Source organism: Babylonia areolata, chromosome 13 (genome assembly GCF_041734735.1).
Source record: "Babylonia areolata isolate BAREFJ2019XMU chromosome 13, ASM4173473v1, whole genome shotgun sequence".
Taxonomy (NCBI): domain Eukaryota; kingdom Metazoa; phylum Mollusca; class Gastropoda; order Neogastropoda; family Buccinidae; genus Babylonia; species Babylonia areolata.
This window is the reverse complement of record NC_134888.1, coordinates 10118726-10142073: the sequence shown is the minus strand read 5'-3', so window position 1 is coordinate 10142073 and position 23348 is coordinate 10118726. Positions and strand designations below refer to the sequence as shown.

The window sequence follows — 23348 nt, the reverse complement described above, 5'->3', positions numbered from 1 at the left end:
CTGGCGAGACTTGTTCGGTGCCACTTGTTTGTCACGACTGTGATATATTTTTCTGTTTGAAATATACTTTTAAAACTATAAAACCATCTATATTTCTCAGTGCTTTCCATTTTACAGTGCAGAGAGAGAGAGGGAGAGAGAGAGAGAGGAGTGGTGTAGAATACAGGTTGAAGACCAAACAGAGAGAGAGAGAGAGAGAGAGGAGTGGTGTAGAATACAGGTTGAAGACCAGAGAGAGAGAGAGAGAGAGAGAGGAGTGGTGTAGAATACAGGTTGAAGACCAGAGAGAGAGAGAGAGAGAGAGAGAGAGGAGTGGTGTAGAATACAGGTTGAAGACCAGAGAGAGAGAGAGAGAGAGAGAGAGAGAGAGAGGAGTGGTGTAGAATACAGGTTGAAGACCAAACAGAGAGAGAGAGAGAGAGAGAGAGAGAGAGAGAGAGAGAGAGAGGAGTGGTGTAGAATACAGGTTGAAGACCAGAGAGAGAGAGAGAGAGAGAGAGAGAGAGAGAGAGAGAGAGAGAGAGAGAGGAGTGGTGTAGAATACAGGTTGAAGACCAAACAGAGAGAGAGAGAGAGAGAGAGAGGAGTGGTGTAGAATACAGGTTGAAGACCAAACAGAGAGAGAGAGAGAGAGAGAGAGAGGAGTGGTGTAGAATACAGGCTGAAGACCTAACAGAGAGAGAGACACAGAGAGAGAGAGAGAGAGAGAGAGAGAGAGAGAGGAGTGGTGTAGAATACAGGCTGAAGACCTAACAGAGAGAGAGAGAGGAGTGGTGTAGAATACAGGCTGAAGACCAAACAGAGAGAGAGAGGAGTGGTTTAGAATACAGGTTGAAGACCAAACAGAGAGAGAGGAAAGGGGCATGGCATGACCATCAGCAAACTGTCCTTCAGTGTTCAACTTGCAGGAAATGGACAACAGCCAATCCATAATTTTTATGAAACCCAGGGTTCACAGACAACAGATGGGAATGACGTATTTTTATTCGTTCATGTTTTTTGTCACTGAACAGTGGACCGACTTCTTTGTAGAACAGGCAAACTGGATGCACAGCAGACACTTTATCTGCTCAACTGCAACTGGAAGGGAGTATCATCATGGAGCTGCCCCCTCTGAAGGGTGATGCTCTTTGATGTAAAAAAAAAAGAAAAAAAAGAAAAGAAAAAAAAAAAGGCTTGACTGCTCAGTTTCTCAAAACAAGACTGACTATTTATCTTGACAGAACCTTATTTGGCATTGCTACTTATTCACTTACATGTCTACAAGCATTGTGATTATATCATAAATGTATGATCTGATTTATTTTCTTCTGCAGATATAATCTGGCAATAATTAAACTATTTCCAGCTGTGTTTTGTTGTATTTTTGGATGTCATTCTGTTGAGGCAGAAACAGACTTTTTTGATGCATAAAATTATCATCATCACTCTGAAATCTGTCAACGGTTATCTACAAACAAAATAAATGCGGAAAAAGCTCCAGATTCAGAATCCATATTCATTTCCGTTCAAAAAACATTTATTTTGCTTCTGTATCTCCTATAAAAGTTGCTGTACTAGAATTTAATAAACACACACACAAAAAAATAAAAACTTGAATTTTCAGAATTCCCTTGCAAGGGGAGAAAAAACAAAATTCTCTGGCACTGAGCAGACTAATCAGACACATTAGCTTCCTCCTGTTCTTCATTCTAACTTCAATTTTTGGTAAATTTGTTTGGCTTACTTTGATCAAAGAAGCATTACATACCTTATTTTCTTCCTTCCTCATGGAACAAACTGATTTTGTCCATATGAAAACAAGTACACTCACTATAAGAAAGAATTAATCTACAACATCTGCTCAACTACTTACACTTTGCCATCACATTTCTTTGAAACTGCTTTCATCACTGCTATGAAATATTCTCCATGAATCTCTTTGTTTCTGTCACGTTTCCTTCAAACTATTTACTCTTATATATGTATATAAAAAGAAGAAAACTTGGCTAAAAATAAAAACAATAATAGAATCGTCGGCATTAAATAGCAATATATATTTTTTATGCCTTTTCATCAGAAAGTGTCTAGATTATCTTAAAAAAAACCCACTGATGTGGAGAAAATTTTCTGCTTTAAAACAGGTAACAGTAACAGCACTGGGATACAGAGAAAACAGATTCTTGTATCAAAATAACTCTCTAGCCACAAACTCAAATATTTGGAAATCAGACACACTATTTCATCTCTGAATATGGATGAGAATGATGAATATGATGTCTCCTCCATCCACTGATCTGAGTATTCACATAATGTGGCTCATAACGCAGGCCTTGGAATTTGCATGCCAGGATAAACACACACATATCACCTGTCTGTTCCGGCAAAACTGGGAACATGTAACCAGCCCACATAAGACACACAACTCCAGCAAATACAACAGGAGCAGGCCAGCAGCTGTAGTCAGAAGACTTTGGTTGAATGCAATGCTGGGTTTTGAGGAAGGTTCAAAAGAGTGATCACTTGCCATGACCATGTTCCAATGTGCAGTGTATTTTGGATTCTGCATGCAAATGTCAGAATCAAGGACATGTTAAAACTGGTAACATACATTTGTCTCACTGATTTCATCATGACAGCCTGAAATGCTCTTGAGAAGAATAGAAGTGAAGGCGTGTGTGGGACCATGAAAAGATGACAACTTATCATTACTCAGAAACAAATGGGAAGCAACAGGTTTCAAAAGCTGTTACTGATCACAGCAAGCTAACCAACTTGTATGTAAATCAAATCCAACAATTCATATCATATCAAATCTGCACAATAAAATGAAAAACACAATATTCCCTGAAGGCAGATGATGTACATAACTCTATACTAAAGCCCCTAGCAGAGCAGATCAACAGATGAAACAAATAAATGTATCATTTTTCTGCTGGTGTCTCCTCAAACAACAGTCATGAAGGAAACACTCAGCCCAGTCCTTCACCCCATGCAGTACATTACCACCACACAGAACAATGAAACAAATCCCACAACAGCTGCACCACACTTGATGTTTTGAGCAGCTTGAAAACTGGTACTACCTAAATGGACCTTAGGGATAATACAAGGGGACAAAATAATAAAAAGCAAACTCATTAATAAAAGTAACCATGATATTTAAATTACTAACCATAATAACTAAACCAGTCGGCACATTAATCACAGAAGTTACCATGATAGTTACATCTGTTACCATAATAATAAAGAACTGACCTGCAGCACCTGTTACTGGTTATAGTCTTCCCCAAATGATTCTTTTTAAATCACCAATATGGTCAAATTATACATTATAAAGGGCGGATGAACATTTTATGTCATTTTCAAGTACAGCTGCAGGCTAAAGATGGGCAATCATAATCATCATTCTGCTCAGTTATTGAAACCCTGCCTCAAAAAAATGGTCTGGTATCATGGAAGTCATTCATCATCGTCAGTCCCTCAACTTTGGAGTCACTGTTGGGGACATAAGGACTGAAGAGACGGACAACATACTCCTCTCTTCTGTTGGCAACCATCAAGAGAAGATCCAGATTGATCATTAGGACTTTTAAATTCAGCTGTTCCATTTGATTTGGGGAGTGGGGTGGGGGTGGGGGTGGGGTGGGGGAGGATATTTCATTTTAGGCAAAGGTACAGACCATACTGCATGCTTTCACACTGACATAATTATAAATGGCTCTGTCTGCATTCTTTCTGTAGCTAAAACAAGGCTACACCTTGGTGGATGCTTTCGTTTCATCTTCTCCTCAATAACAACAGTCATTCAGATGACAGCTGATGAAATATCCAAAAGAACATAATGTTACCTGACGTACTCTACCAAACACAAGAAAAGACCCCTAGCAGAATTGGTAGCTGTTTCCAAGCTGTCCAACATACTACCAATACCACTGGGCACCAGTCATCAGAACACCTGATAGTATGTGTAAGTCAACAATGTTTTCTGATTGGTCCAATGTCAGCCACTCTGGCACCATCCAAGACCCTCTCATGGCTTCTATATCAAAGAGCCACTGAAAGAAAAAAACCTTACATCTTCACATGTGTAAGGACAACTGTAAATAAAGAGGAGGGAGAGTGGGGGAAGATCTTGGTCAACAATCGTTGTAAGATAATGGGTACAGTCTGAGTACACATGCACCTCATGACACATCGAGGCAGTACATCAGCTGAACAAGATGGGTGTTTTTGCAAACAGACGATACCAACAGACACATTTCACAGCTAAGTCTTCACCAACCTAACACCTGCAGTCTTCAGTCTCCTGCAACAGGAAGAGGACAGCGCTCTCTCAGACTGGAGGACTTCAGTACATGTGTACTTGCACCAGGATGACAAAAAACACATTGTTAAGGCTCTCATTTGCTGCCTGCTGGAAACACCTTGCTGGGGACTGACTGATCAGTCTTCACTGTTCCGTCTGAAGCCCACTTGGGAGGAAGACCAGAGTCTTTATCCAAGACCTCCATCATCCAACCTCACCCATCAACTGCTCAAAGTCTGCCATGTCTGGAAGCTTGTGAGGTCATGAAGGAAGAAAAACTGATTAAAGCTTTCTCTTGAAACATGGGATAACATCACGACACCAGAAAGCTCTATCTTTCCCACATAGCTACCCCTATCCAACCATTTGTTTAAACAGGCTTTGTTTCAAAGTTGTGGATGATTACAGAAATGAACCTGATGAGTGTGAAGTCCAAGAACAGAGAATCAGCAGATGTGAACATGATGACTCATAACTTGGGGCAATGAAAGACACATGCACACTGAACCAATTTCAGACATCCCAGATCCTTTGCAAGTTGGGTTTGTTACAAGAAAAAAAAAATTTTTTTAATCAGGCAAAATGGCATAGTCACAAAGGGAAATCAGTCCAAAAGGCAAGACGTGATGGTCCCCACTTGTGGGCACAAACATCCCCTGGCTGGGGTCAGTACACCCAGCTGACGGGGACCCACTGTGGAAGCGTGCACACATCTTCGATGGCTTTCTCCAGTGTACGTATGGTCTCGTCAATGTCATTGTTGACAATTTTCTGGTCAAAGAAGTGGCCATAGGCTTTCTCCAGGAGCTCACTCTCCCGCGCCAAGCGTTCCAAGCTGCTGTCCTGTGGAGGGGAAAGTCAAATCCAGTGTCAGTCACCCTGCTATGGGAACAGAAGACATTCCTTTACACAGGATGAAGCACTCAAGCTTTCTTTGAAGTAAACATGTTCCATTTTTCAGCATGGATTTACTTTTAATCAGACTGGAAAAACTTTAGCATTATCTTCAGCTGTTTACATTCCAAACTGTATTTTTCTTCTTCTGAAGAGCATGTCTTTAATTGTTTATACTTAGATGTAATCATGACATAATGATCTTATATGCCTTTACTGCATGACATTTACTATCATGTACATTTACTGTCTTGTACAATTTGATCAATAAAGGACATAAAATGTCCATATTCTCTTGTCTGCCATAAGCTAATTGATGAAATCTATAGCCAGTACAATGCAGCTGACAAAGACAATGATAGAATTTATTTTAAGGCACCAAGCCATAAGAAAAAGGAAAAGAAAACGTCATAATTGGATGATCAATGCAGAAAACGTCATAACTGCATGTCATAATTGGATGATCAATGAAGAAAACGTCATAACTGGATGTCATAATTGGATGATCAATGAAGAAAACATCATAACTGGATGATCAATGAAATAAAAGGAAAAGGAAACGTCATAATTGGATGATCAATGAAGAAAACGTCATAACTGGATGATTGGCATAACTGGATGATCAATCAAATAAAAGGAAAAGAAAAGGTCATAACTGGATGATCAATGAAACAAGAGAGGCAAGGCCTTCAAGACTCACTTGTGACATGCACTTACTACAACAACTGAATCAAAACAAAAAAATCAGTTGCAAAACAAAAGTCATGTGCACCTCCCAACACAGAAATATAGACCACACAAAGTTGTGTTGGATTTCACATTGTTTATTTTATTTTATTTTATTGTGTCACTTTTTTTTCAAAATTAAAGTCACAAAGGAAAAAAATCATTTCTAACTCAGACTTGCTTTTGCTTAAATGAAAGAGGAAATGCACCTAGGTGTGACCAACATGCAGACACACACAAGATAGGTAATAAAGTTAAGTTACATTTTATACATGTATAAATGTATAAGATGTAACTGAACTTTTTGTTAAACTATTACGTAATGCATTATAAGCTTAATCATAGAGAAAACAATTAATACAATGTGAAAAAACTCAATATGGGTATTAATAATGTGGCTGTCAGCTTTATGATTACAATTAGTATGAGAAAAAATGACATTCACAACACATTTTCATCATATTACAGATTTTTGTGATAACCCTGATTTAGTAAGACCCAACACACACACACACACACATATATATAATTACTTCATAATCTAGACCATTTTTTAAAACAGTCACTCTTTTCTGGTGTAAACTTCAAAGTCATACATACAACTATTTGAGTATGCAGCTGCATTATGTGCTCACACATGAAAATCAAAATTCAAATAATATAGGTCAGTTACATTTTATACATGTATTTATACAAATGCATAAGATGTAACTGAACAGTGAGCTTTTAATTATGTATGGAAAACAAAAACTGTTAATTACATAATTATAAGCTTATAATTGTTGAGAAAAAATGTAATACAGTGTGAAAAAACAAATATAGATATTAACAATGTGCATGCCTATGTGTTTCAAATGATTGTTTAAACTCAAATTTACTTTTTGTTTAAGTGAAAAAGGATTCAACTTCATATACGAAATAAAGTTCAGTTACATTCCATACACCACAAGATGCATGGTTCAACCCCCCCCACCCCGGAATGGATCAGTCAGGCCAGGGTCTGTTTCCCAGCAGTCTGAAAGCAGTTATGTAAACTGCTATCAGTCATACTATATTATTGTTACAGAACCTCACACACACACACACACACGTACGCGCGCGCGCACACACACACACATGGTGGTGTGTCCATCGAGATCGATGATGACCATCGTTGTCATCCAGCTGGGGGATGGGGGGAGGGTGGTGGTGGGGTGGGGGGGAGGATGCATATGAATCTATCTGTGAATGCGCAGATGACTGAATAGTCCAATCTGCGCACGAAATGTTCGCTGACAGTTGGGGCAGACAAAGACAGGCATATCATTGTCAGGGGGCTTGTTTGCCCGTGACTTTCTGGCCTGCCTCTTCTGAACAGCTGCAGCAGTCCTGTTGGCCTCGCACAACTTGGCGCCTTTGTGCACTGCAGCGCGCCATTTGTCACGGTCCACTGCAGATTCCTCCCAGGAGTCAGGGTTGATATCAAACGCTTTAAGAGAGACTTTCAGAGTATCTCTGAAGCGCTTCTTCTGACCTCCGTGTGATCTCTTCCCTTGTTGCAGCTCGCCATAGAAGAGCCTTTTGGGCAGCCGATGGTCTGGCATGCGCGCCACGTGTCCAGCCCAGCGAAGCTGGGACTGCATCAGGATGGTGAAGATGCTGGGAAGGGTGGCTTTTGCGAGCACCTCTGTGTCTGGGGTCCTGTCTTGCCACTTGATGTTCAGTAGCTTCCTGAGGCATGTTGTGTGGAAGTGGTTCAGCTTCTTGGCATGTCGTTGGTACACTGTCCAAGTTTCGCAGGCGTACAGTAGTGTGGGGAGAACTACTGCTCTGTAGACCTTTAGCTTGGTCTCAAGACTAATGCCTCTTCTGTTCCAGACATTTGCACTGAGTCTGCCAAAAGTTGCGCTTGCTCTTGCAATCCTGACGTTCACTTCATCGTCGATGGTCGTATTTCGTGATAGTGTGCTGCCAAGGTATGTGAACCGCTCCACCGCACTGAGTCTCTGACCGTTGACTGTGATGTTGGGCTCAACGTAGGGTTTCCCTGGGGCTGGCTGATAGAGAACTTCAGTTTTCCTCGTGCTGATGGTAAGGCCAAAGTTCCTGCTGGCAGTGGCAAACTTGTCGACGCTGAGTTGCATGTCAGCTTCAGATCCAGCGTTGAGGGCACAATCATCAGCAAACAAAAAGTCTCTGATGATGTCTGTCATGACCTTCGTTTTTGCTTGAAGCCTTCTGAGGTTAAACAACTTACCATCTGTTCGGTACTTTAGGCCGATTCCAACATCGCCATCTCTGAAGGCATCAGTAAGCATTGCAGAGAACATGAGGCTGAACAGCGTTGGAGCCAGGACGCAGCCTTGCTTGACACCATTTGTGACAGCAAAAGGAGCAGATGTTTCGCCATTGTCCTGGACTCGAGCCTGCATGCCTTCATGGAATTGGCTGACCAAGGAAATAAATTTCCGAGGGCATCCGTACTTGGCCATGATCTTCCATAGTCCCTCTCTACTCACGGTGTTGAAGGCCTTAGTGAGGTCGACATAGGTGGAGAACAGATCAACATTTTGCTCCTGACATTTCTCTTGCAGCTGCCTTGCAGCAAACACCATGTCGGTGGTTCCGCGCTCTTTCCGGAATCCACATTGGCTCTCAGGCAAATGACCTTGGTCAAGGTGTGCTGTGAGGCGGTTTAGAAGGATCCTGGCAAGTATCTTGCCTGCGATGGAGAGCAAGGAAATGCCCCGATGGTTATCACAGGCTTGCCGGTTCCCCTTTCGCTTGTACAAGTGAATGATAGATGCATCTTTGAAATCCTGGGGGATCGTCTCTTCTTTCCACATGAGTGAGTACAGCTGATGGAGCTTCTCAGTCAGCACAGTGCCTCCATCCTTGTAGACCTCTGCTGGTATGGAGTCTGAGCCAGGTGCTTTGCCACTGGATAGCAGACGGATTGCTTTCTGGGTCTCAAGAAGTGTTGGCGGATCGTCCAGTGCTTCGTTGATGGGGACTTGTGGGAGACGGTCTATGGCTTCATCATTTATGGAGGAAGGGCGATTTAAGACACTGTTGAAGTGCTCAGCCCAGCGTTCGAGAATTTTCTCCTTCTCGGTGATCAAGGTATTCCCATCTGCACTGAGGAGGGGGGATGATCCTGAGGATGTGGGGCCGTAGACTTCTTTTAAGGCATCATAGAACCTCTTCATATTGTGCCTGTCAGCATATCCCTGGATCTCATCAGCTTTGTCACTCAGCCACTTATCCTGCATCTGGCGTAACTTTTGCTGAACAGTCCTGCGGATGGCATCGTACGCATCCTTTTTTGATGTGGACTTTGGGTTGCTCAGGTAGGCTTGATGCAGACGGCGTTTCTCATCCAGAAGCTGCTTGATTTCATCACAGTTTTCATCAAACCAGTCTTTGTGCTTTCTGGTCATGGGTCCCAGGGTCTCTGAAGCTGTACTATAGATCAGCTCACGCAGGGTCCTCCAGTCAGACTCCACATTCTGGTTGTCCAGAGAGGCGAATTCCAGACGATCTTCCAGCAGTTCCACAAAGGACTGTTTGATGGTGATGTTATTCAGCTTAGCGATGTTGAGCCGTTTTGGAGCCTTCTGGCCTTGGGGGCGTCTCTTGGGCTGGATTTGAATATTCAGCTTCGAGACTACAAGGCGATGGTCTGTCCAACACTCGGCGCCGCACATGGTCTTTGTTACACGTACATCTTGCCTATCCCTTTTCCTGACGATGACGTAATCGATGAGATGCCAATGCTTTGAGCGTGGGTGCATCCATGACGTCCTGTTACGGGTAGGGAGGCAAAAAACTGTGTTCGTTATCAGCAGTTTGTGCTCTGCACAGGTCTGAAGCAAAAGCAATCCATTTGGGTTGCAGTGGCCCACACCGTGCTTTCCAATCACTCCATCCCAGGAGATGTAGTCAGAGCCAACTCTAGCATTGAAGTCCCCAAGAATGATGAGCTTGTCTGCTTTAGGGATAGCAGCAATGACAGAGTGAAGGTCCTCGTAGAACTTCGCCTTCACTTCATCCGGGTTGGATGTCAATGTTGTATCTGGCGAGTTCGGATGCAACAAGTGCCATTCTCCTTTGGGGTCTGTCCACGTTATCTCTGTCCAGGAGAGTCCTTATGTTCCAAGCACCAATGGTGAGAGGAACGATCCTTGTTTTTTTCTTTTCTTTCTTTTTGTTTCGACCGCTGATGTAGGGTCCCCGCCAGCCGCGGTATGCTGGCCAGGGTGATATGGAGCAGGCAATTTTTAGGGCACCTTTTCTAGCCCCTTCCTCATGCCAGGGAGGTGAGCAGTGCATTCCTAAAGAGGGCTGCTCAGACGCTCAGACAGCAGCCGAGCTCCATCGCTGCTCCTGTCGACGAAGAACGACCCTATGGCCTGAGCCGCCTGCGTGCAGGTCTGCGGCTGCGACTGCCAGTGTACCCACACCTGTCGTTTCGTCGCTCACCTGTCGCCACAGGACTTGGGGGTGATGAAATGATGAAGGATGAAAGGTCATTTTGGATGACTGATGACTTGCGCGATGAGTTTGTTTAAAGTGAAGAGGAGTTGCGCAACGTCGACCTCACTCTCTCGTCCGGGTCCACCAATTTCCAGTGGCAAGACTAAGTCAAGATGACTGGAGGATGAGCACGGATGCAGTGGATGACCAAGATATCCTTTCGGTGTCTCATCTTGCTCTCTGCACTCCACAGTGCGTTGCTGTAGCTGCCTTCCTCTCCGTTGAACCGATAGGTTTCTTCCGCGGATTCTGCCGGATCCAGACTTTGCATGCATGGGTAGACACACCCCGGGAGCCAACTGTGTGTGACATGCACACAGCACAGTGGAGCTAGATGGCTGTCGGTGGCTCTCCTGAGCCGACGCCCTTTTATGGATCTCCATAAGGGTGTCTAGCCACCCGCCTCACCAGTCCCGGAAGGGAGCAGTGGGAGTGCCAGTTTAGTCGCCGGCAACCCGACCCTGAACAGGTTGTACTGGATTATAGGTTACCAGTAGCAGATCTAATGACCTGACCTGTACACACACATAGACACACACAGATACACACATGTGAGCACAACAAACAACTCTTTCATTTAATAAATATCTATGTACCTTCATGTATAAAGATTTTTTTCTTGTTCTCTCTCTCTCTCTCTCTCTCTCTCTCTCTCATGTGTGTGTGTGTGTGTGTGTGTGTGTGTGTGTGAGCGAGTTTGAAGAAATTCGATATCGAAGTTCAAATTCACAAGACATGTCATAGTATTCAGATCTATATTAAATTGTATTGATATGAATATTGATTCAACCCACACATGTTCTGATCTTGATTATAAAGATGATATCAAGTTGACAGGATCTGTTGTTCAGGATGGCTGTGTTTCAAAGGCGTGTAACACTGTGTTGTCTCGCCTGGTGTCGTTTTCATAGTGCAGGACCAGGGTAGTCTGCCGCTGATGCAGAAACTGAGCCAGTGGGGAGTTGTCAGACTGGTCAGTTTTGAGGGTGGATGGCTGACTGACTTCATCAGTGGTTGCTGTCTCTGCCGTTGTTGTTGTTCTTCTTCTTTCCCTTCTCTACCGCCTTGCATGTGTTGTCGAACAGTGTGTAACAAGCATCGTCTGCTACAAGCATGACTGACATCAGTCTCGGGGTAAATGACGCCCCATTTTACCATCTAATTTGATAGTTTTCAAGTTGATATGAAAATTGAGTATTTTGTTAAACTAATAACATGTAGATCCAAGTACGAGTACTTCTAAATGTCGTATGAAGCGAAAAGTGAATTCCGACTGATTTTGTTGATATTTTTATGGCAGTTTGGGGCATAATCCAGTAAGTGATGAGGTGTTCACAATTCTTTCTCTGAATAAATATTTAACGGTCTCCTTCTCCAACTTTCCATCATATGTTATCGTGTATTGTCGATTGAATATTGGATTGAACGGGCAGGTCAACTACTTGAAACAAAATGTCGCCCTTCGAGCTTGCGAGCACGTGCTTTGAATATGTATAAATATGTGTACGCAACTGATTTTTGCCCATGACCTTCAGGGCTCAGCCAATAGATCTATAAAGTCCACTCATAGTACTGATTTTAGTATTTTCCGAAAAAGACCTCTTGGGCGAATGAACATAGTGAAAGCCCTGTACATTGAGAGTAAAACACACAAGCTTTTTATGAATTTAGTATAATTTCAAAATGTAATGTTTAAGATGAGAAAGATCAGTTTAAAGCAAATTAACCACCCTAGCATTAATTAAAGATTAATTTCCCTTTCTTACTATCTGCACCAAAGACATGCAAAATAAATAAACTTCCATGCTTAGCAAAAGAAGTTCCTGTTTGAACAAAAAATGATAAAAATGACTGCTCTTGTTGTTGTGTCAGAATATCAGATTAAAGTGCCAAGTTTCGAGAATAAAAAAACAAAACAAAAAAACCCACAGTAAATTCAGTTTACATATAATCTGGCTTCTTTTAAAATGTTTTGTGCCCGTCCCAGAGGTGCAACATTGTTTTAAACAAGATGACTGGAAAGAACTTAATTTTTCCTATTTTTATGCCAAATTTGGTGTGAACTGACAAAGTACTTGCAGAGAAAATGGCAATGTTAAAGTTTACCACGGACACACAGACACACACAACCGAACACCGGGTTAAAACATAGACTCACTTTGTTTACACAAGTGAATCAATCAAAGGAAAAGAAAATGTCATAACTGGATGATCAAATGAAGAAAACGTCATAATTGCAGGATCAATAAAATCAAAGCATCAGAGAAGAAGAGTAGAGCTTTCTTTTTTTTCTTTACAACTTTACAAATCGTTAAATGAAATCTGTAAACCTTTGACCATATGTAAATCTACAAGACTGATGGCACCATTAAATCTTTGGACCATAAGTTATCATTTTGATGGAGTAACTTTAAACATGGAAATTTTAAACCGAAAAGTTTCCCCTCATCAGTTTTGATAACAGATCTGCATTCTTTCACAACTTTGCTATTTTCCCCTCATCAGTTTTGATAACAGATCTGCATTCTTTCACAACTTTGCTAACTGAATAAACTTTACCATGACTTTAAAAAGAGGACAGTTTATTTCATGATTCACTAATAAAAATAAAAAAGATAACCCTTAATGGTAATAATATTAATACCTTCCTCCATCCATATTGTATATTTTCATTTCTGTGACAACCTTAATAGCAGGGTCTTAAATAAAAAATAAATAAACAAATAAAAAAATAAATCAAATAAACAAATATATATATATATATATATATATAGATATATATATCTATATATATATATATATATATATATATATATATATATATATATATATAACACTAAGATGAAATAAAATCAGTTAATGAGGTATATAAGTGTAAGAAATATCAGTGCAAAAACTTGCAACTCTGTGAAAATGATCACCTCCAGGTGTAAAAACACAAAACTTTACAGAATTAATCTTGAATACCAACTCATCAAAATTAAAAGGTATCAGTGACAATTTACAGAACCCAGGAAGCAAAATCAACATGAACCAAAATCAACATGAACCAAGTGACTACCTCAAAATGCACAGTGTTGGGTTGGTGAAAATTACCCAGCCAAAAGTGGCCATGCCATGACAAAATCAAACTGAATCAGTTCACACAATTGTCACCATAAAGACAGGCTGTGAGTTGACTGACAAAAGCACAATGCTTGGCTTCATTCACACTGAAAACTGTGTTTTGGGTCCATGCTGCACTTCAACACAAAAATACCATAGTGAAACAATCCCTGAATGAAGAATGGAGGGAAAAAATGGATTGAACATAAAATGTGTTGTGGAATGGTATACACACGTTGGAAACCCCCTTCCTCAACCCCCAATATAAAACCACCCATACATTCGACTTGTCAAGCAACAGTCCATTCCCACCACCCTCTCCCTCTAATAAAAGACCAACTGCATGATTACACTGCTGTGCATTGATCGTTCAGATACTGAAAAAACAACACACACACATAACAAACAAAGTGGCCAATGTAAAGTTCACTGTGGAAGGCTGCAAGATAATGGAGACAGGTAGTGCGGGGAGTTAACTGCATGCCCAGACTGGTGATGGGGCTGAACTGCCCACAGTCCATCACCCAGTGTGGGTGGTCACCATGGGGAAGCAGTCCTGACAATGTGACCACATGTGTTGGATCACTGCCTTCTCCTCCCCCTTCATATTGCTCATCACTATTGTAAACCCCTGTCAATTCTGAACTCAGTGATATCCCTGACATTTCTCAAATTAACTCACTGGGATTAACAGCTCCTACTGCTTTATTAAGAAAATTATGGTAATGCTCAGAAAGTGTTTGTCATAACTCATGGTATTTGTAGCACATACAATAAAAGATTAAAAGTTAAAGGTCCATTTACAGCCAATGGAGCTGTGAATTCATATTCACTGTGTCCAGGGCTTGGCACAGGTGGTAGCCACTGACAGTGTGTTACTATGATTTCTCTACTTTCAATCTCAAGAGTGCAAACCGCCATATATAAGAAAATATTTGGACCAACAATAGTTCCCTCTGAATTACCCATTTATTGGCTGTCTAATACAAATCACAACCCTGAAAACATTTAGATTTTTTCCATCCCATTATCAGCAATGTTTCAGTGACACTGCTCCCATGTCCCTCATTCCTTGTCCTGTTACAAAGCAACACCTGAGTTCATCTCTGGCAGTCCCAGCGTAGAAGTCCACAGGGAACTATTGATGTTAGGTCGCCAGGAGGCCACACACCATTTTATGTTTGTAAACATACATTTAAAGTTGGTTAAAAAGTTTCATTTGATTTGTTCAAATTGTTCTGCTTCATTCACATGGCACTATACATATGATGTATGATGTGTGTATGATAGCCATGTCCAACTATGACCACCAGCAGAGGAGGCATCTGCTATCCTGATTAACTGGGCTAGAATTTAATTATAGTGGAGATCGAGTGTCTTGCCCAGGTTAAATCCCCACTCTCTTGGCTATGAGGGTTTTCAGACAGTGGGATTTGGGATGGTTCCCACAGGCCAACTAGCCCCCGAGGCTACAGCACTAAGAGCCAGTGCAATCTTGCATTGTAACTCCAGAATCAAAGTCCTTTTATAAATATGAATATATCTTTTAAATGATCATCTTACCAAGCTTACATTATAATATTTGCTTACATGTTTGGTGAGCAGCTGAGAGTATAAGGGCGTAACAACTCACATTGATATTTTTCAGGTCTTTCAAATCGCAAGCCCTTGGTGCAGCAATGAACACAACGTACGGAGCATATTCTGCTGCTCGCAAAACCTTCAATGCCTGTAACAACCACAGCCAAACTTCTCCCCACTGTGTATGGACTGACACAACCATGCAATGTGAAGGCACACACACACTACAGTGACAATGCTGAGGTGTTCTTCCTTTCTTCTGAGAGAAACAATCCAGAATCAGATTTTCATATGCAGAAAATCTTAATTTTGTTGAGCCCAGTATGATAAAGAATCAAAACATAACTTGTTCATGAGATGAAAAAGTTTTTTTTACTCTTTATTTTTATTATTATCATCATTTCTTTATTCAAATAAAATAAACACAATCATAAAATAAATAGAACTACAATGTGTTAGAGAAATGGCAGAAGCTGTAACCAGTTACATAATACTCCTCTCTGTTTTCTGAGAAATGTAGGCTGTAATCAGTCACAGAAACATATTTACAAGAAGTGAGAGAAGAGTGACTGTATCAAGTTAGAGAGTAGCAAAAACCAGTCCCAGACAGAAACTGAAAGCACACCAACCAGAAAGCAGAGAGGCTGCAGCCAGTCAATGGTCTTACACAGTGAAACCTGTCAGTGAACCAAACAGATTAAAGGGTTTGGACATTCAGAGAAGTGAATGATTCTAACCAGTCAAAAAGAATTGACTGGTAGACTGTTGTCATGAGTCAGTGAATAACTGATACGTTGTAATCACATGCATACGTGAATAACTGATACGCTGTAATCACATGCATACGTGAATACCTGATACGCTGTAATCAGTCACAGATACAGAGTAATTCACACAATGTGGAGATAAATGACTGCTATCTTCTACAGTTCTTTTGAGAAACCAACACAGCAAATTACAAAATCTGCACAAAATTTTTCAAACTTTTGCCGGAGCAAATGTGAAGGATTCCACATATAGACATTATCAAGTCCAGCCATAATGGTAGTGTTAACCCAAAACTATAGTTTCTCAACAAAGGAAGGAAAAACACCATGTACAGGGTGAACCTCAGTGGATCCAGCTTGCAGAAGCCATTACAAGGTCTGAAAAGTCAAAACAGACATAGCAATCCACACACACACACACACACACACACACACACACACACACACACACACACAGAACTGGGAACCTTATAGTCCTAAGAAGCTGCTTACTGTAAGCAGCCCAACTGAAGTTCACCTTCTTTTACAACCCAGTAAAAAAAACAAAAAAACCCACACCTGTCAGTGGAAAAACAACAAAAAACAAACAAACAAACAAAAAAAAAAAAAAACACCAACAAGCTAAACACCATACAATTCTATCCCAAATACATGTAGAAATGAAAGAAAAACACAGAAACTCAGGATGCAACACACACAACTGCACACAGTGCTGGCAAACTGAAAAACAAAAGAGGAAACCCAAACATCAGTAAATCACAGTGACCTTGTCAGCACATCAGCTGGGGCACCTTCAGGTCTGACCCAGGCCAGGACTGTGACCAGCACTGGGCCACAAGGTGCCCAAGAGGATGTGCCAGTCAGGGACATGATCAAACCAAACAAATCAGGGCTGGGGTGCACAAAGTTTGCTTAGTGCTGCTAAGATCACTCATACAACCCAGCCCCGACTGCTGACAGGCAGGGAGACATGCAGCAGGGACACAGTGAAGAAGAGCACACAGTGAGCACAACCCAACACAACACGGCAGGCAGCAGTGGGCGTGGCTCTCTACCTGATGAATGGCTGGCAGAGTCGGAGCTGCGATAAAAACTATGAAAGGGGCATACTCTCCTGATCTCAATACCTTGATGGCCTGATGGGAAGAGACAACAAATAGTTGTAACATCAAGCACACAGTGGTCATCAGCTTCAAAACATGAAACCTGGGAATTCATCTGCCATGAAACATTCATCAACTTCATAACTCAAAATCAATTCAAAATTTCCAAAGTACAAAACCAACACAAATACTTGTATGACATCAACTTCAAATACATATCAATACACAATTTGTTATTTTCAAGACACAATCATAAGACTTGGTTCTGTTTATATATTCCATAATGTTATTTTTAGACAAAAGAATGAAAGTATTATTTAAGAAAGAATTCCGTTAATCATGCGATCATTTTATTCCTACCCAAATCCATAGAAATAATTCTTGTTCATAATGATCCCATTAACATCCATTTCAGTTGCTGACATTACATAGTACATGATAAGGAATCTAATCACATTTTCAATCAGAAGCATATAAATATCTGAACCTCCAAACCACCTAGAACACAAAGATGGGCTTACACTTCAAACATCTTCAACTCACTGCCTGGCACCACACACATTGGAGCTTTTCGCTGAAGTGGTATATTTCTAATATTGTGGCCATCATAACATCACTGATAAAAATGCAGCCTTCTATTTTCTACAAATATCAAGTTATTACTGCCTGATTGATAAGTTAGCTTTTTCAGTACCAGTCTGTGGAAATCTATCCGGTATCACTAGCATCAGTCTGGACAAAAAAGATGTTCCATTGGACCATTTCTTTGTTATATGATTATGAAACTAATATTTAGACAACAATAACAGTAACATTTTGCAAACAAATTATTCTGCATAATCTATAGATCAATTTCCACTTCATTCTGGTCACTCACAACTCAAAAGGCACAACACAGATTTCTCTTTTATGATTACTGAAATAATGACAATTGTCCTTCAGATGATATTACATGGCTTAGAATGGGCTGACATTCCAACAGAGACAAGAGGCAAAGCATTCATGGCTAATGTATGATTCCCATTCAGTAGTGGATGTGGAGTTGGGGGTGGCAGGTGCGATGGTGGTGGTGGGTTACCAGTATATATATATATATATATATATATATCTATATATCTATATATCTATCTATATCTATATCTATATATATATCTATATATACACATATGAATGTCTGTGTGTTGGAAACAGAGAAATTCTATCAAAGGCAGCCCTCATTGATCAGCATTTCATTGTTTCATGATCATGATATAGATTTATCAAAGTCTCAAACCTTCCTGGTCTTTATCAATTTTTCAGCTGATCAAATAAATAGTAACAAAACTGCCAAATGAATTTCTGGGTATAATGTAAATGACAATTACTAAGGTAAGTCTAGCTCTTTTGGCAAAATTGTGATTGGCAGATCAGGCATTTTCTCTCAATCCAAAGAGTGCACACTGAAGGTCCATCACCAACTGTCTCTCCAATCAAGGATGACATTCCACCCACCCAGAAAAGGATACTCATTGTCAGAATCCATGAAAATGAATGCACAGCTAAAAAAAAAACCCTGTCAATATTTCACCCCAAATCAGCCTTGAAGTCAGCCTCTGTTGAACACACACACACAAACTGTAAAGTAATTAAGTGCAAGTTAACTCCAACTGAAACAAGTACAAACTAACAATATAATTCTGGACCACAATTCAAGATGTATTGATGTAGATGGTCATTTGTGGACATTATACGGTAAGTGATGCCTATGCACAACTCTTTCTCTGAAAAAAAAAAAAAAAAAAAAAAAAAAAAAATCAGCAGCTTCCTTCGTCTTCTTTCAATATGTTATCACAAATTATTGATGAGATCAACTCATGCTGATAATGCCTATGCATAAAAGAGAGTCACTGCAACACTGTTTACCAACAAAATGACCAGTTGGGTGAATGTAGAGTGTAATACAATCACACTGAGTGTATATTTAGACTGATGTCCCATTTCTTGGCAGACTTTTGATGCTCCTAGCAGATGTATGCATCCATGTAACCTGCAGGTAACCAGAAGCCTAAAATATGAGTGATAAACTGCCATTTATCAGTGTATCAGTTGTTGTTGTTTTTAAGATAAAAGTGCTATCTGAATAAAAACAAGCAAACAAATATAACAGTTAACTTACTCTGGAAACATTTTTGGTTTCTTTAATCCATTTAACCCTGGAGAATTTACAGCTTCAGCTAATTCAAGGCCATACTGATGCGGAAAAAACACTGAAAAAAACTGTTTTCCTCTAAAACACTTGTTGACACATCTTGAAATATTGTAGAGGTTAGTTTCCTTTTCTTGCAGTTGATGTATATGTAGGAACATGAAGACCATTTTAATGAGAAAAATCTTGATGCCACAGCAATCCCTGGGCACAGATCTCAACAAATTAACGTTTTTGTGCCCTTACCAGAAGTGATGCCTTACCAGAATTGCAGTAATAATTAGAATGTGTAGAAAGAACTGGGTTCCTCCATTTTTGAGCCAAATTTGGAGTCAACAGACAAAGCATTTCCTGAGAAAAAAGAAATTATTTCAGTTTACTATGGACATAAACACATACATACAATCAAACAAGGTTATTAAACAGATTCATGTTGTGTGCAAAGACACACATGATCCACAGACAGGACATGTTGAAACACAACTGCTTACAAACCTGGGGCTCCACATCCAGGATGGCAATCAAACCTCTACGATGAATGTCGCGTATCGTCTCCAGACGTGTGCCATACATGGCGTCTTCATGTGTCCCATACTCCAGGTATTCGTTGTTGGCAATGTCACGCATCATCAGGTCATGGGAGGTGAAGTAATAGTTCTTGCCATTCTCCTCTCCTTCCCTGGGTGGCCGTGTGGTGTCTGTACAAAGTGTGAAGGAACAAAGGACAGCTGTGTCTGTACAAATTGTGAAGGAACAAAGGACAGCTGTGTCTGTACAAAGTGTGAAGGAACGAAGGACAGCTGTGTCTGTACAAAGTGTAAAGGGAAGAGCTGTGTCTGTACAAAGTTTGAAGGAACGAAGGACAGCTGTGTCTGTACAAAGTGTAAAGGGAAGAGCTGTGTCTGTACAAAGTGTAAAGGAACAAAGGACAGCTGTGTATGTACAAAGTGTAAAGGAACAAAGGACAGCTGTGTCTGTACAAAGTGTAAAGGAACAAAGGACAGCTGTGTCTGTACAAAGTGTAAAGGAACAAAGGACAGATGTGTCTGTACAAAGTGTAAAGGAACAAAGGACAGCTGTGTCTGTACAAAGTGTAAAGGAACAAAGGACAGCTGTGTCTGTACAAAGTGTAAAGGAACAAAGGACAGCAGTGTTTGTAAAAAGTGTAAAGGAACAAAGGACAGCTGTGTCTGTACAAAGTGTAAAGGAAGAAAGGACAGCTGTGTCTGTACAAAGTGTAAAGGAACAAAGGACAGCTGTGTCTGTACAAAGTGTAAAGGGGTGCTGTGTCTGTACAAAGTGTAAAGGAAAGAGCTGTGTCTGTACAAAGTGTAAAGGAACAAAGGACAGCAGTGTTTGTAAAAAGTGTAAAGGAACAAAGACAGCTGTGTATGTACAAAGTGTAAAGGAACAAAGGACAGATGTGTCTGTACAAAGTGTAAAGGAAAGAGCTGTGTCTGTACAAAGTGTAAAGGAACAAAGGACAGCTGTGTCTGTACAAAGTGTAAAGGAACAAAGGACAGATGTGTTTGTAAAAAGTGTAAAGGAACAAAGGACAGCTGTGTTTGTAAAAAGTGTAAAGGAACAAAGGACAGCTGTGTCTGCACAAAGTGTAAAGGAACAAAGGACAGCTGTGTCTGCACAAAGTGTAAAAGAACAAAGGACAGCTGTGTCTGCACAAAGTGTAAAGGAACAAAGGACAGCAGTGTTTGTAAAAAGTGTAAAGGAACAAAGGACAGCTGTGTCTGCACAAAGTGTAAAGGAACAAAGGACAGCTGTGTCTGTACAAAGTGTAAAGGAACAAAGGACAGCTGTGTCTGTACAAAGTGTAAAGGGGTGCTGTGTCTGTACAAAGTGTAAAGGAAAGAGCTGTGTCTGTACAAAGTGTAAAGGAACAAAGGACAGCAGTGTTTGTACAAAGTGTAAAGGAACAAAGACAGCTGTGTCTGTACAAAGTGTAAAGGGGTGCTGTGTCTGTACAAAGTGTAAAGGAACAAAGGACAGCAGTGTCTGTAAAAGTGTAAAGGACAGCTGTGTCTGTACAAAGTGTAAAGGAACAAAGGACAGCAGTGTTTGTACAAAGCATAAAGGAACAAAGGACAGCAATGTTCGTACAAAGTGATGAGTCAAAGACCATCTTCTCAAATATCTCTTAAAGTCTCTTCTTGTATTGTCAACAGGATATTGTCCTTTAATCTCATCTTGTATTGTCCATAAGATACTATCTTTTAATCTCTTCTTGTATTGTCAATAAGATACTATCTTTTAATCTCTTCTTGTACTGTCAATAAGATACTATCTTTTAATCTCTTCTTGTACTGTCAGTAAAATAGTCCTTCAGTCTCTCCTTGTACTGTCAATAAGACACTGTCTTTCAATCTCTTCTTGTACTGTCTTTCAATCTCTTCTTGCACTGTCATTAAGATACTGTCTATTAATCTCTTCTTGTGCTGTCTATTAATATCTTCTTGCTCTGTCTTTCAATCTCTTCTTGTACTGTCTTTTAATCTTTTCTTGTATCGTCAATAAGATACTGAACAATGTCCAACATTGCTTGTAAAACATAAGGCTGAAGGTTTTAGCAATACTAATTTTATAGCACATTCATGTGGATGTAGCAGTAGTTTGAGAATATTTTTTCTAGCAAAATGCCAAACACTGGATGCATAATGTGTAGGAAATTTAACGAAAGCATGAAAAACATTTGCAAGAATGGATATCTAAGAAAAGTTTAATCTTGGACCACTGACTGGTCTTTTTAGAGATGGACAGAGAGTGAGAGAGATACAGACAGACAGATACACACACACAAACACACACACACACAGTGTAAAATGAAGCCTAGAAGGAGCAAACATGACAGAATATGACTGACGAGGGATGGGGTAAGCGAAGCGATCTGGATGGGTGGTGATGAGCGTGTTCTTTATGTGTCTTCTGCCCACACCATGAGCACCTGTTCAGAGGATAAAAACAGAAAAGAAAAAAACATGTTAGCATCAAAGAAGAGGTCAAACTCCAGCCACCACAACACTGTTCACTGAATCAAGCGCCATGCAGTCTATTGATGACATTTTGCTGAGTATCTTCATGTGTCACCAACATCACAAGGAAAATACAATACAGGGAAGGTATGCCGAATTGCCAACAGTGTATAATTGCCAATGGTTTAATGCGTTCTCACCACACACATTTCACCACACACATTTCACAATCTAACCTCTGCTTCGACCTCCTTGTGATACCTCAATGAATAACCATTTCCAAGAATCAGTCAAACATCAGCTATTTCTGACTATTTCTGTGCTCTTTCTTCTCTTTGCACACCACTGCTGACCAAGTTCACAAACGTGCGCTCAAAATCCTAAAATCAATGGAAGGAAGTAGGAAGACTTGAACTTTTACATAGTCTAAAACAGCTGATTTGACTTGATATGTTGAACGAATTGTGCTTTACCAGTGCTGGGATAATCAAAGAAAGCACATTGGTAACAGAACGTCAGTTTTGGCAGGAATCTCCAAAATAGTGCCGTTCATATAATTAGACCATAGAAAATGTTGACATGTCGATTTGTGAACGATGCTGCAGTTACTGAGCACTCTCAAAAGGGTGTGTTTGTGTATGGTGTGTGTGTGTGTGTGTGTGTGTGTGTGTGCTCATCTCTCATCTATCCCTTGACCAGTGGGTGGGTCGTTGGGGCACCATGGATGACTGCCTGGTCAGCTCGCGCCACCTGCCTCGGTCCTCAGCGGCCCTTTGAGTTGTGGCAAATGGCAGGCCCGTCCACTCTTTGATGTTGTCCTCCCACCGCTTTCTCTGTCTGCCTCTCTTCCTCCTTCCTTGTACGGTACCCTGCAGGATGGTCTTGGCTAGGCCGTCTGATCATGTGACGTGTCCATACCAGCGGAGCTTGCGTTCCTTCACTGTGGTTAGCAGGTCTTTGAATGGGCCAATGGCGTTTTGGACTCTTCTTTTCACTTCCTCATTTGTGATGTGGTCTTTGTATGTAATGTTCAGGATCTTGCGGAAGCATCTCATTTCCAGGGCCTGGATTCTTCTCTGGAGTTCTGCAGTGAGGGTCCAGGATTCGCAAGCGTATAGAAATATTGAGAAGATGAGGGAGCGCATTAGTCTGATTTTGGACGAGAGGGAGATCTTTTTGTCCTTCCATATAGTCTTCAAT

At 40.7% G+C, this 23348-nt stretch overlaps 1 protein-coding gene across 5 annotated transcripts in view; it reads right to left on the bottom strand.

Moving 5' to 3' along the window:
- Nucleotides 1-621: 621 nt before the first annotated feature.
- The window catches only part of LOC143289046 (peripheral plasma membrane protein CASK-like), a 661124-nt gene continuing 638397 nt past the window's right edge, over nucleotides 622-23348 (bottom strand). For 3 of the 5 annotated variants that reach the window (XM_076597848.1, XM_076597849.1, XM_076597851.1), the window contains 4 exons: nucleotides 22040-22120; nucleotides 19660-19862; nucleotides 15162-15257; nucleotides 622-5131 (listed from right to left, as the gene is read on the bottom strand). In XM_076597848.1, coding sequence (XP_076453963.1) covers nucleotides 4955-5131; nucleotides 15162-15257; nucleotides 19660-19862; nucleotides 22040-22120 — 557 coding nt within the window. In that variant the 3' untranslated portion in view covers nucleotides 622-4954. Of the gene's footprint in view, nucleotides 5132-15161; nucleotides 15258-16931; nucleotides 17013-19659; nucleotides 19863-22039; nucleotides 22121-23348 lie in introns of all 5 variants that reach the window. The other 2 variants (XM_076597850.1, XM_076597853.1) reach the window with 1 other exon arrangement.